This window comes from Strongylocentrotus purpuratus, unplaced genomic scaffold (assembly GCF_000002235.5).
Source record: "Strongylocentrotus purpuratus isolate Spur 01 unplaced genomic scaffold, Spur_5.0 spur5_scaffold_6, whole genome shotgun sequence".
In the NCBI taxonomy this organism is placed as follows: Eukaryota; Metazoa; Echinodermata; class Echinoidea; order Camarodonta; family Strongylocentrotidae; genus Strongylocentrotus; species Strongylocentrotus purpuratus.
Genome location: NW_022145612.1, coordinates 58,678,313 through 58,694,002, shown reverse-complemented (window position 1 = coordinate 58,694,002; position 15,690 = coordinate 58,678,313). Strand labels below are relative to the sequence as shown.

At 36.0% G+C, this 15,690-nt stretch overlaps 1 protein-coding gene across 1 annotated transcript; it reads right to left on the bottom strand.

Annotated features, from left to right (window-relative positions):
- Positions 1-1,354: 1,354 nt before the first annotated feature.
- Positions 1,355-8,708, bottom strand: LOC593553 (protein rolling stone). The gene is made up of 3 exons (XM_793022.5): positions 8,355-8,708; positions 7,569-7,809; positions 1,355-2,856 (listed from the first exon to the last, which is right to left on the bottom strand). Exons 1-3 carry the CDS (start codon positions 8,442-8,444, stop codon positions 2,291-2,293), a joined length of 897 nt encoding a protein of 298 aa, XP_798115.4. The 5' UTR covers positions 8,445-8,708; the 3' UTR covers positions 1,355-2,290.
- Positions 8,709-15,690: the final 6,982 nt, after the last annotated feature.

The window sequence follows — 15,690 nt, the reverse complement described above, 5'->3', positions numbered from 1 at the left end:
TATTTCAAGAGAGATATAGCCTATTCTGAAATAATGCTATATTTTGTTCCACTAAAACACGATACACCATGTGAGAACAGAGAAGCGATCTCTGATTTCAGTTTTAGTCAGATATGCTTTACTTGAAAGCATTCGCCCAAACTTGAAATATATTCAGAAGCGGATCTAGAGGGGGGGGGGGGGGGGGGGGGGTGGGGGGGTTGGGGGGTTGCAACCCCCCCCCAAAAAAAAAATCCGGGGACCATTTTTTAAAATCTTATCTTTTTTTTTTAACTTGTAATTTTATTTTATTCTATTTCTATGTATTTATTTCATTTATTATTATTATTATTATTATTATTATTATTATTATTATCATTATTATTTCTTTTTGGGGGGAGGGGGGGGGGTTGGGCGAACAAATGTCACAGAGTCCCTTGCCCCCCCCCCCCCCCCCCCATCAGCTTTTTTGAGGACACGGGCCACCGCCGAAGTGACAAGCTAGGCCAGCGTTGCCGATTCTCATCCCCAAAATCCCCACATTAAAAAAAAAAAAAAAAAAAAGGAAAAAAAAAAAAAAAAAAAAAAGAAAAAAAGAAAGAAAAAAGAACGCACGCTGGAGAGAAACCCTTTCAAGTGCAAATATTGTGAGAAGATATTCAACTCATCTGGTAACTTAACCAAACACATGATAAAAAGGCTGGATATAACTGTGTATTTAACTGTTATGATTTAAAAAGACGTTATCATGCACTGCTTTTTATGGTCTCCATTGTGTTAATAGATGCCAGGAAAACATCATTTACGGGGTTCAAATAAACACCCCAAAAAAATCGGCTCGCCGCTTCGCGGCTCGTGGACCGCATCGTCATTATTGGTCAACCCCCCCCCTGAGCAAAAAGCTAGATCCGCCCCTGATATTTAATACAGAATAGATTTTTCAGGATTTTTGATTAGGAATGTTCATGTTAAAAAGAAAATGACTATATGGTTAATACTTTAGTACAAATCTAGACCCATCAAAAATTGTTATTGATATATATCTATAATAATAATAATAATAACAACATTTATAATGCGCACATATCCACCCCAAGAGATGCTCAAGGCGCCTAACAAGGTAAGTTCATTGAACGAAAATAATTTAACATAATTAAATATAATTCAACAACGTTAATTACATCATATTTTGAAATACACTACGTCTTAACTAAGGAATTCAGACATTAGATAGGTTTTCAATTGTTTTTGGAACACATTTTGATTGGCTGACATTTTGATTGAATGGGGTAGGGAGTTCCATAACCGGGGTGCAGCAGCTATATGTATATATATATATATTTATAAATATATACATAATATATTAATATACATATTAATTCATAGTTCATTTTATTTCTTCTTTCATAAACATTTGTACATAGAATTTCAAATAAAGTAACTGGAACAGCAGATTATCAATATAACAAACATAATTTGAAGCGCAATAGTAACGTTCAACATACAACACCTGTTATTAACTAAAGAAATTCTATAAAAAAGTTACTTATGTAAGATCATGTGCTGTACATGAAAGAAAGAGGAGACCTTATAGAAGCTGGGCTTGTTAGAGCAAGGTCCCCAAACAGAATATATTACCTGAATGATTTAATTTTTTTGAATAAAAAATACTTAACAACTAAACTACCTTAACAGACTAGAAGCAATTACACATAGGAAATAGATAGATGTATTACAAAAAGGAGAAAATGGGAAGATATATAAGGATTGAGAGCGAAAGCGCAAACCAGAACAAAACAACAACAGAGAAAAGTTGAGAAGGAAGAAATTAAGTTATATGTAGGTGAAATGGTGATAGGGAAGAAGAAGAAGAAGAAGAGAGAGAGAAAAGAAAAAGTACAATAGAGCAAAACGGAACAAAACGAGTCTGCTAATAAATGAAGAAATGTTGGTAAGGTAAGGTAAGGGCCAGCCTGGAAACGAGGGGGGGGGGGGGGGAGAGAGACAATGAAGCAAGAAAAAGAAAATTACATACAATATCATTATTGTGATGACACAGTTTTTACATTAAATACTTCCAGCATAATTACTCAATAAATATAATTTCAGTTTGCGTTTAAAAACAGAGACACTGATAGAGCGAGTTACATCAATAGGAAGTGAGTTCCAAAACTTAGGACCAGTACTGTATTCAAAGCAAAGGAAGTTCTTACACGCGGTATATGGAGTGCTTGTCTTGCCTGTCTTGTATTATAACTGTGAATTTGACTGTTCTTTCTAAATAGCTGTATTATTAATGAATAGTACTGAATTAAGAATCGTGATGCGTGTAGCAATGACAGCAGCGCCCTATTGCTAGACGGATACAGTAAATGATATAGAAAACCATATGAAGAACAGGTGCCGCTACGAATACAGTGAGGACGGCTACGATTGCCGATCTGGTTGGCTCTGCTCCCCAATCCAGCGAGCCGCTATAGATAAAGGTTTCGCCCTTGGGATCCAGCCCGCCGGCTGCGTAGTAAACCCCGGTAAAACAGAAAAAGATAAAAGCGACCAGCATCACGTATATCAGATGCAAGATGCGGATGGGTGTGGCCACCAGGAAGGTATCGATAATCATGAGCATCATCGCGCCACCATGGACGCTGACGTTGAAGACATGGATGACGGTGGAGTCGGGGTTGTACACCAACACCCAGAATAGAAGGGTGACGAAGACGGTGGCAGAACAGGAGTAGACCTGGCAGAAGCGTTGGATTTGTAAATACCAAGGTGTGGAGTAGACCCTCTCTGATGCGGCGGCCTCTGTATCTGCTATTGGGTTAGCAGTCATCTCGATTGTGTCACTCCTCTCGCCCGATTCTTGAATTTTGCCTGTTAAGAGAAAAGATTGGATGTATAGAGGTATTGGAAAAAGTTAACTGAAAAAAATATGATGCACTCGCGTGTTTGTTTGTTTGACTATTTGTTTTGTTTTGTTGTGTCGCGGGTTTGTTTGTTTTTGTTTTTGGAGGGGGGGGGGGTCTTGTCTTTGTATTATATTAGAGGTTTTTTTTTTCGTCTTTGTCCTTGTGTTTGTTTCCGCTTTTGTTTTTACTTTGCTTCTTCCCCCTCCCCTTTATTTTGTTTTTTGCTCATCAGAGTAAAGACTTGTGTGAGCCCATTCCCCTCCCTTCGTCTAGACGACTCTGGATCCGCCGTTGTGAATCCCATCATATTACAGTTTATAGCAACAAAATAAACGTATGCCTTTACGCTCCGGTTGAAATGGATTCATTTGCATTTTTCACTGTCTTATTATATTTAAATTAAACGACGCTACGCAAGAAGCTCCATAATATCGGTTTAATCAAATTTCAAAATATATTATTAAAACTTATGTTGCATTCAACAAATGCCCTAATTCAACCAGTCGAAATGTGTATGTTTTGGAGGAAAAAAATTATTAAAAAAAAAAAAAAGTGGTAATGGGTGACCCCAAAAAATCGACCCTACACCCCCCCCCCCCCCCCCCCCAAGGCCGATCGGCCAAATTTTCAAATGTTGGGACACAAAAAACAAACAAAAATTACCTCCTACTCCCCCCCCCCCCCCCCCCGCTTATTCAGCGGCTGGCTGAGTCGTCGCGAAATTTTCGGCGTGATTTTGAAATTTTAACCCCCCCCCCCCCCTTGAAAAAAATCCTGCGTACGCGCCTGCTACCGCCAATCGACTTGACATGAATGTTTTTATCCTGGGGTGGCCTATATATGTAATGGGGGAGGGGGGCACAATTCCGAGAAAAAAAAATCACATAATATGATTCAGTTGGTATCTCATTTAGGGGTTAATTGGTCAAAGTTTATTTTGTACTTCAGATACGATTGGGTTTGAAAGGGGTACAAAATGAGTGGTTGTGTCCCCCCTCCCTAAATACACCACGATATAGAAGCATTTGTGATAAGGCCTGTTGATCTTGTCCTTTGACAAATGGTTTACCGGTAGGCCTGCCGACTCATGGGCTTTAGTCAGGACAAAAGGTACAAAACTCATGTTAAAATCAAATCAAATTCAGCAGTGACACACTGAACTATCAGTTTGGTTTTCATTTGCGGTATTAATACAATACGGTGCAATAAAAAAAAAATAAGGAAAAGTAACAAAAAGAAAGAGTTGAAAGAAGGAATGTCAATTTTAGATAAACTTTGAGCACGTTACGGAATGTTAGTCGTGATAAATATTATCAGGGTAGTTCTGTTCAACTATTTTATCTTCAAACGTATTTGCCCATAATATATGTTGTATTCATACAAGATTGGCCTGAAGAGAATTTGGTGAGGTGGTATCGGGGTACGAGACTTCTCCTTTACTGGGGTCATTCAGTGGACTCCTTATCCCTTTTAAAATTAGGATCACTTTATGAAGAACTATCATACTTATTTGATAATCATTCAGACGTTTTCAAAAACCTGCCCATTTTCATACCATTGTATTCAATCTCTGGTAAACGTGCTGGCTAAATAAAATGTTTATGGGGGCAGGTTTCCCTTACATTAGTGATGCCCCTTCCTCCCCAAATTCGACGCTGTATATCACTCCTACACGAGTGTTTGTTCTTCGTGTTTGTTTTGTCTGTCACAAAATGCATTTGTGTGATTTAAGAGGGGATTATGTACTTGCCAACTCTTTTGTACACGAGAATAAATCTTGGCAACCATATTAGTACTGTATTTATTTCTCACAGCAACCGCACAATCCGCAAACTATCATGTTTTAAAATGTGTATATTCAGCCTGAAAAGGTGGGAACAACCATGAACCAGAATATAATACGAACAGAGATACTGCACTATTCCAGAGTACAGCGCACCTCTTTATAATTATCATACACAATTTTCTCTTTCACAGCGATTGTAAAAGTATTGTGGAAGATTAGGAGAATGAAACAAAATTGCATTTCTTTTTGGCAGAATGGCCAAAAATACATGACTACAACAACAGAGTTATTTTGTCAACTGCTATTTTCTATACAGTAGGTTTGCGGGTGCACCATGTGTGAGAGAGAGAGAGAGAGAGAGGGTTGAGGACTCTGACTCGGTAATCTTTCTTGGGGGTGTGCTATTTTCTATATCACATGAAACCTAATCTTTTGAACATTATTTCAAGGGCTGAATGACATACAATGCCTTCTCTGACCATCCTTATATTTCAGCCTCGTGTAAACCATTTATCGTATTGAATTATATATTACAATGCATCATATATTGTAACAAATCATTTGATTTTTCTGTTCTCGGCATTTCGATGAATCCTATACATTAAAGGTAATACAAAGTTTTGGGAAATTTTAAAATTGGGTGGATAGTGATTCTTTACAATTTTGATATATTTGGATGTCCCTGTGGATGTATTAGAAGCACTAGAAAATTTAACCCCTAGAACACTTCTGCTTTCGAGGCAAATTGAATATAAAAATTTACCGGTGCTCCCGGTAAATTTTGATAAATTTTAAATAGCGCCTACGGCCGTACAATGGTAGCTGCGACCATGAAAATATCAGAATATGTAGTTGTGATATATAATTTCCAAACGGGAATAGCTAATCGGTCGATTTTAGTCAAGAAACATTGTTTTATAGCTTTATAAATATCTTGACCTTGAGAGGGAGCTATACAACAAAAAGAGTTTATTATTTATAATTTCATAACTTTAGACTCGATTTCAACCGCGACAACGATCACTGAATATTGTAGGATCGCATATGCTTCCAATATGTTCATTTGAACCAAATTCATGACCCCATACCAAACCTTTGTATTACCTTTAAAGAAAGATAACAAGATAGCGTTACTCGTACACATTCTGGCAATTACTGTAGAAAGGATTATTACATAATTTAGGATGAATTATTATTGAAGGTATGATCACTTTAGCGTGCATTGTGAATATGTTATCTCAGTTATATGTTGTTTTGTAATAGCCTAATCATAATCAATCGATATTTCCTTGCAGAAACCATTATCATATTAAATTACATAATACAACTCATTGTGTTTTGTAGACAAATCGTTTTACTCTACTGTTCTCTACATTTCGATGGATCTTTTTGAGACTCGGCGCTGCCTGCGCACAAATTGGCATAATATCGGAGAAAGCATTATCATAGTGTAGGGATCGAGTAGTTGAAGGTATATTATATTCAAGAATGATACTATGTGAGTAGATTCGATCATGAATGTGATTTCTACTGACATGCATTGGGTATAGGATAGAGAAGGGCAGACATTACACCCATTCGTTCTGTGAAAAAATGCATTCATTTTGTATATTATATGCGTTTCTATCGGCTCTTTTTTCTTCTTTTTTTACTTAAATCTTATTGTATTTCCTTCATGTGATGCTGGAGGAATCCACTTTTTGTTGACAAGAATGAATGAATATTTTATTGTACAATAGTACGTTTATTTACTATCCACTAATTCAATGCATATATTTTCAATCTATTTTTATCTATACTCTTCGTTCATGGCTTTGATGTTTAATGTTTACGGTTGTTTATATAATGTTATCCATTGTATATTGTAAACATGATATTATTAGTCTTCGACTACAATCATGTTTAATATTTTTTTAATAAATATTAATAAGACCCGAAGGAATTTAATTTAATTAAACTGAACAATTATTAGGCCTAAATCATAAATTATCAACTAGGCTTAAGATCGTTATGGGATGAAAAAACTGAACGTTATTTGACTGCAGATACATAGAATGAGCACATAAGGTATACGACGGAGGATAAGCATTGTAAATAGGCGTAAGATGTGGATGGGATGAGAAGGTCAATGACGTTCAACAAATCATTCTCTTCTGATCACTCTTCATAAGTACGCTAACCTTTTCACTTTTGACCGGGTAAATCAAGCCTGTCTGATCGCTTACACGCATTTTTCAATTGTCTGCAAGCAGCTACTCAAAGAGTATACATGCATTATCTCAGTGGAGGCTTTACGGGGGCATGGAGTTGTCCCCCTCCCCCTCCCCCTCCCCCTTCAAACGGTGAAACCACTCTTTCAGAGATTTCGGAAACATTATTACGACGCGTTAGAAAAGACAGTGTTAGGTCCTTTACTTCATCGTAATTAAATCATCATCTGTTGATTGATCGTTTCCTTGCTTAGTTGTCTGAGAATTTCAAAATGTTGCCCCCTTAAACTTTGGCATAGCCCCTGCTGTTTTTGTTTTCTTCTTCAAAACACTTGCTAGGTTTTCTTAAAAAGGTTTATGTGATCGGTCATTATAGGGCTATAGGTGAAATTAAGGGGCGCGACTGTGACAATTTTTAGTGCGATGTGGACCTACTTCTCAAAGAGCCCCGGCCACTTCTTTCCAAATTTTGACTTTTATTAGTCAATCCGCCCTCCGAATACAAGTAGACCCATAATACTCGTTGAACTCTCAAAAATCTCTCAATTATCTAGTCCTTCTCAGTTTGGAAAGACAGCAGATGGGCATGGTGAGGGGTAGAGGGGTGGGGGCAGGCTGTAGCATCGGTCAAGCCATTAAGGGGGCACCCTGAAAATGGTTCTAGTTTCTAAAATTACCCACCTCTTTGCTCGTGACTCATGTGCCAGTAGAAAGTGGTGATGGCGGCGAGGAGAAAATACGCGAGGACGAAAAGATAGGTCCAGTTCGAGATATAGATGAGCCATTTTGCCTTGGTGTCGACCGCGCTGTAGAGGGGTTCCTCGCCCCAGTAAACCAGAGTGAGAATGACAAAGATGAGCTGATAAATAGCTATTGCTAGACGATATGTCATAAAGGTCCATGGCATACCCAGCCATCGTCCCTGCAATCAAATCAAATCAGAATTATCCTTTATTATTTTTTTTATTTCGGACATACACATCCTAGTTTCAAGGTGGAACGTACACACGGATGATAATGATTGCTACAAAACCAAGTTCACATTGTCACGCGCTGTTTATTTACTACAATAATCAAACAGCAAGTCGACGTGGAATTTGTTGATTTTTGCCCCCCCCCCCCTCATGAGGCCTTATTCAAATATTTGGTAGCATTGTGTATACATGTATATATTTCAATCTAGCGATTTACTGAAAGCGAGAAGAAAACGGCTTCCATTTCCAGAGCACCATGCAATTCACGCGACAACACAATCGAAGAAAGTGTATTAATATTATGCACACTATACATGCATGGAGGAAGAAATTGATATAGCACAATCTTTGCAACAACTTTCACTAATGATTTTTCTAAATTTCTCGAACGAGTCGAGTATCGTGATGAACAGGGAGTTGTGAATTATAGTCTAATAAACAAAAAAAGGGGAGAAAAAAAAACAATCGTATACAGGTATTAGGTGAAACTTACTTGAGGTGTGACAAATAGATTTGGTTTCGTTCCTCCCAGCGAGAAAGCTCTGCAACGAAACTCCATCTTCAACGTTTCCAGACAACCCATCTTTCTACTAGAACCACTCTTTACCCAGTTCTCTCAAATAATAACGTGTTGCTATATGTACTTATTATGACGAAGATATATATCTCGATGATGACACTGGTAGAATTATATCTGTCAACTGAGCGTAATGCGAAACCCATGCAGTGTAGTATAGTGTATATACGATTTTGGCATGAGTGCGGGCTAGCTGTTCTTTCGTATACTCCGATCCTGCCTTTTTATTGGGGTTTTCAATTTTGGTCAATTTTGGAATCGGTGAAATGCTTCACTAAACTTGGATACGGACTTACGGAGTGAATCCATAGTGACGTCACGTACATAACAACGAGGCAGTGATCTGTGTCCCATCCTTTACAATTTGTAGTTAGACATTGAAAAGAAAGAAGAAAAGGGTGCGTTCACACAGTGGGATTCAACGAACAGACACGACAAGAACAATGACTATATAACTTCGTAGTAAGTCTTTGAAATATATATACATGTATAATTATACAGTTATGCCCTTTCGCTTGAATTGTTCATAAATCTATTCGATATTTCAAGGGGAAAAAGAAATGGATAGCAGGTGGAAAGCATTCATAATTATGAAATAAAAAAATAAAAAAGTGTATGAGAGTGTGATTGTTTTCTGATTGTTTTTCGGTATAGTTTAGTGCTCTTGCGAAAAATGTCAACACTACAAACAAAATATACAAATGAGAGATAATTGTAAAAATTACTGATTGGGCCTAAAATATGGTAGAGCTAGCGGGTACAGGTATGAAAGGACCATTATCTTTGTATATACTTATGTTTGTGTACGTTATAGAAATTCAACATATTCATCATTATTTTCTACTTCTTCCTCCTCCTTCTCCTCTTTTTCTTCTTCTCCTTCCTCTTTTTCTTCTTGTACTTATTACCATTTCTATCATCAGTGTAATGTTGTTGTTATTATTATTATCATCATCAATGTTATCTTTAACAAATTGTTTTTCTTATCTGTCTGTAAATATTACTACTTTAACTTATTGTACATATTATGTCGGAGACCCCACTGGAAATATGCACCGAGCTTTCGTGGGTTAGCCTGTTCAAGCTGACTTAAATTTGATCTGTTATTCTTTTATATTGTTGTTGGAATATTGGCGAATCAAAATCAATTAATCAATCGTCCCTGTGTGACCATACACTGCAAATTCGTCGTGTAACGACTTTACACAACAGTTGAGTGGTTACACAAGGGTTGTTTTAAGTTGTGTACAAAAAATTACACAAAGGGCTTTTTTTTACACAACTTAACACAACCCCTGTGTAAGGAGTGAACCCCTCAACTATTGTTTTAAAGTCGTTACACAATGAATTTGCAGTGTGAATGGGGGTGAATGGTTACTATCACCATACAAACCGAAGCCCAAAACGAGGGGGCGAAATTATTGATTGATGCTTTATCTTGTTTATCGGTCAGTAACTATTGAGAGGTTGAATAAAACGGTTTTGTTCAAGGTAAAAAAAAAACAGAGTGTGATGCAAATGCTCACTCCGTCTATTACAGGGGTCAGGGGAATATAAATGTCCTTGATATTCAGGGGGAGGGCCCAATCTGACAACATGTCTCTGCCTACTAATCGCAGATATATAATAAATATTTATGAAAGGTAATTTGTTCGGGGGAATCAGAAGACATAGTGCAATATTGATCAATGATCAATCGACGTGATTTTCATAATTTTAGTGAAATAGATGGACAAACCAACGAGAAAAATCAACCACATATAAACAAACATATACTTATATCCTTTTCTCGTTACCAGACTTTTTTTTATCATATAGGTTAGACGATGTTGTTGTCACATGTCTTTTTTCCATTACGGCTTAGCTTAGCCCAATATATTGGTAAAGAGACCAATTGCGTTCAATAGTTGAGGAGAATATATCTCTAAGAGATTTAGTCACGAGGCTACCCCCCCCCCCCAAAAAAAAAAAGAAAAAAAGAAAAAAGCATAGTCTATAATTAAGCACTCATTATACTCATTATCAGGATTATATTATTGGTCAACAAAAAAGTAGAAATACGGCCTTATTGTTTCGTTTCCCTTGTAGATGGTTTCTCATTGAAACATGAACTATACATTAAGACCACCTGCCTATAAAGACCACTTTTCTTGTCTCACTTGGGTGGTCTTTGACAGGTTTTGTTTATTCTTCTAACGGGACACCGCGTTTAATTCGAAACTACATGCTGTGTACATTATCTATAATATTCCTTATACTCCGATTTGACGCAAGAACTAAGGGGATTATGATGGATTATGTGGAGGTTGTTAACATGAATCATATATGCGGATTTCCATTGTTACTCTGTAAACAATTAACTATCACCATGGTACTTTAACCAATACCGAGAACGTTGCAATTTCCTACAACAAGGATATTCGTTTTCATATAATTACGTTAACAGATTGTTTTAAGTTTTATTTCAACCAGATACCAGATCACGCAAATATTACCAATTAACATGCAGCAGAACAGCTACTTCATGATCTTTCCCCCATTTACAGCGGCGGGTCTAGATTTTCCAAATATGGACGAATTTTGTTTAATAAATGTTCTGTTATGAACATATTGTGCTCTTTCAATTCCTCTACATAGTTTTTCTACCTGGGAAATTTTATGAAGGGGCAATCCATGGCAAAAGTCAAGGCAAATCAAAAGTAAACAACTATAAAATGCAGTGGAATGCCCAATTTCAATTGATAAATTTAGCGTTGTTAATGACTTATGAGGAAAACTAAGTTTCATTTAAGTGTTAATTATATCTTATGAAAACATTTCCCAGATATCTTGAAAAACAATAAATTGTATATAATATGTTAATTGGATTATTCATCTACAGTGTTGTACACATGTTTATCATTGTATCATACCAGATTTTTAATGATGATTTAATGAGTAAATTTAGTTCTATAAAGTTTGAATCCTTGGGTTTTATAATAGATCGGACACAAACAATGATGATACTGAAAGCCGTTCCATGTTATGTTCATTTCATGACACAAAGGAGATACAGGAGAGTTGATGTTCTTTTTTTTAAAATTTGGATTTGAAGTTATAAGAGTGCAGCTACCGTGTTTTAATTAAGGCCAGTAATTCAATTTCCAGATCATTGTGTATGAATGTATTACAAAAACATTACATATGATTGATATGAAGCTTGTAAACATCAGCCTGCTTATGTGAAGCAAAAAAATGACTGATAATAGACACTACAAAAAGAGGGTGGCTTCAAGTGTATACCTAACCATATGCACCCGTCCTCAATAGTTTCATGCAAGTGGTGGTTCAACACTCCTGAATTTCAGGTGTTATGTGTTTGTTTTTAAAACCGCCTGTATTTTTCTACATGTTTTGGAGAAATAATATTAACAGATGATGGAATTTGTATTCATATTTAGCATGAGCAGGTGTCCATGTGGACTTATTTCTCCATACACAAAAAACTTGTTAAATACAATTTTAAAATTCAAATTTCATTGGGCAAGTTTCATCACTTCACGGCAAATGGTAATGCATGATAGTGCTTGCTTGGGGATCACATTCAAATAATAACGTTAATGATGAAAATGATAATAAGTTAGAATAAACTACAATATCTGTACATTTAATCTTTTTAATGAATTGCAATGTATTTGGAATCTTTCCATCTCGGCTATATTGAAATGTGTGTACGAGTGTAAGGTAATTAGTATTAAATGCATTATAACCATGTCAAATTGGATATAATTTAGTATAATTTTTAGTTCATTTTACAGAAACTCGTATGATGAATGAAGAAAAGTAGTGTCTGATTACAGTGGTGTTAATTTAAAATAATACTGTACCATGTGGTACAGTGTGCTCTGTTGTATAGTTTCCCTTCCTCATGTTGGCTAATTCATCTTTATGTCGACTATACCAAGCATGCTTCAGAACATGCATAAAAAGGATTGATATATTGTTTGGTTTTAAGGGAGGAAGTCTTGCTGTAAGTATTAAAGATACACTTAAACTTCATGGCCACATTTTTATTGGAATTGAATAAACTGAAACTGAAACTGAACATTAAAAATCTATAAGTGTAGATGTGATGACACACATTGTGGGCAAGCGCGAGCCCAGCTAGCAAACTTTAGGTGCTGGCGGTTTTGTAAATTAATACCCCTTTCCTTTCAGTACGTCATACCGTTTTATACAATTTACAGTGGATTAACATTGAGGACCATTTCATAAACCTTTATCCATATTTTCACACAGACTTAGCACTATTTTTTTAAAGCAATAATAATATAAAGTACAATAAGTACAATCTGACAATGAATCATAAATAAGCAAATATATATAACAATTGTTATTTTCGAAAATGAATCGATAAACTGTCATAAATACTAAATTTCCTCAAACATGATATAATTATTTGCGAAAGAAGGACTGTCATTGTAAGCAGATTGCTTGATAATACGACAGCCCCAGACTAAAGTCATGAAATATATTAGCACTTTTATTAAGCAGAACGGATAGGTAATTGAAAATACAAATTGGAATGATGGTGATATTGACAATGCAGATGCGAATGATGATGAAGATGATGAAGAGGATGACGATGATGATAATGATTCGAATGGAAGAAGAGATGACATTATGATAAAGACTGAAGAGTTGACACAGAACTGTTACCTTGAATATTCTCCGTTCTGTTTAATAAATGTGTTAATCTAGTTCTCTCAAACCTCATTATTGGTGGAGATGTCATAGCAAAGACTGATAATATGCAGTTTTTAGGTATAATTTTGAATGAATATCTTTCTTGGAAGCCACATCTGACCTCATTTTGTACAAAAATATCAAGATCTATTGGTGTTCTCTCCAAATTAAGACTTCTTGAGCCACAGTCCATTCTGACCACTCTCTTCAATAGCATTATACTCCCTCATTTCAATTACTGTAATATTGTCTGGCGTCACACCTTTAAAAGTCATGGAGATAAATAATGCATTTTACAAAAGCTTTCTGTAATGCTCCCTTCAATAGTCATGCAAATCCTTTTTTTCCAGTCAAATATATTACCATTAAAGGACTTGATAATCTTGAATTCTCTTGTTTTTATGTATAAATATGTTTAGGTATAAACCGGGCATTGTGGCTCAGTCGTTAGAGCGCCCGCCTCATGAACGGGAGGTCGTGGGTTCGAACCCCGGCCGAGTCATACCAAAGACTTATAACAATGGGACCTTCTGCCTTCTAGCTAGGCGCTCAGCATATTAGATTGGAGAAGGGTAGTAATAACATATTATGTTATGCAGGGCCCGCTGGAAGAACAGTTTCATAACTGAAGTGGCTACCCTGGGTAAATAAAAGTTATTATTATTATTATTATTATTATTATAAATGTTAATAGCGATATCTTTCTTTTGAATTCCTCAATTCATACTCGCCAAAGTAATTTGATACACTTACCTTAGGTTCGCTCTTCCGTTGCCTCAAATTCATTTAAAATTCATTTTCCGAGGTTATAGAATAAACTCCCCAACGATATTAAAAACAGTTCAACCCCTTCCAGATTCAAGCTAAGCAGTGAAATCTTAACTTCTTATAATATGTTCCTGTTATTCTTGTTCGCTCTTCTTTTCTCTTTGCCCTCATATATACATGTAGATATAGAACTTGCTGCTGCTGCTGCAAGTGTACTCCTCTTTTTCCTTGTTTATATTGATGTTTGATGGTGCTTTTCTCTGTATAAGTATTGTTGATCTTTTTATGTATTTCAATTTGGTGGCCCCTTTTTATAGGCACTGTCTTCTCCGGGGTCACCCAACCATCATTGTGTTCTGCTAAGTTTTTATGTAACTTATTTTGATTTTATGTATATTTTGATGGTTGAATACATAAATGAATTTAAAATGAATTAAATCGAGATAACATCGTTTTAACTTTAGCCTTAAAAAGGGAGCAACATAATTTAATACACCGTTGGTCATTAAGGTGGAATCATTATTTTTACCCCAATTTATGGAATGATTTTGACAATGATTTATTCCTAATAGATCTAAATAATAGTATACATTCTCAGATTTTATTGAATAATAATTTGCAAGCGTTTGTTTTGCACGACTGCTAAAGCAGTGCTACTATGCTAATCAACTAGGGGACGTACGTCCTGAAGTCATAACTGACAGTAATGAGGATTAATGCCTCACAAAAGGGCACTATATGGGGCTATGTGATCTTTAAATCCGTGCACACGAAAATTGGTTTCCTTTCCAACTAGGTTGACCACCCCCCCCCCCCCCCCGGCTCCCGGACTATCTCTGTATGTCTCGATTTCTCTTTCTCTCTCACTTAATCTCCCCTCAATGCTATGGAATTTTCCCTGTTCACCATTCTACCCAATCCCCCACCCGACCATTTCAATCTCTCTCTCTCTCTCTCCCTTCTCTATTGATGTACAGCTATTACATGTAAATATATTTCATGGAATATAAAATAAAAGTGCAAGCTAAGATCTATATGCGGTTTTGATTTGTTTGCTTTTACTAATGAATATCATTCGCCAATCACTCCATTCCATACACATGTACAATTATTATCAAATTAGTACTGAACGACAGTAAGCAGACTCCAAGGGGGATTCTACTAAGTAAGTATCAAGGTGATTCAATAATTATTGTTACTAAAAAAGTGGAATAAAGCTTAGGACATTCGCTCAAAAGATCAATGTATATGTATGTATATATATATATATATATATATATATATATATTCTGAATAACAAATGCTACTTCACATTACAAGGCAACAAACTCTAATGTCCATCATTAAAGGCAAGAAGGCAAGGAGCATTTTGTTTGTTTCGTCTTGATCTGAACTTAAAGGTATTACAAAGTTTTGGTATGGGGTCATGAATTTGGTTCAAATTAACATATTGGAAGCATATGCGTTCCAAAAATATTCATTGATCGTTGTCCCGGTTGAAATCGAGTCTAAAGTTATGAAATTATAAATAATAAACTCTTTATGTTGTATAGCTCCCTCTCGAGGTCAAGATATCAATTTAGCTATGAAACAATGTTACTTGACTAAAATCGACTGATTAGCTATTCCCGTTTGGAAATTATATAGCGCAACTACATATTCTGAGATTTGCATGGTCGCAGCTACCATTGTACGGCCGTAGGCGCTTTTTGAAGTTTATCAAAATTTACCGGGAGCACCGGTATTCAATTTTTCTCAA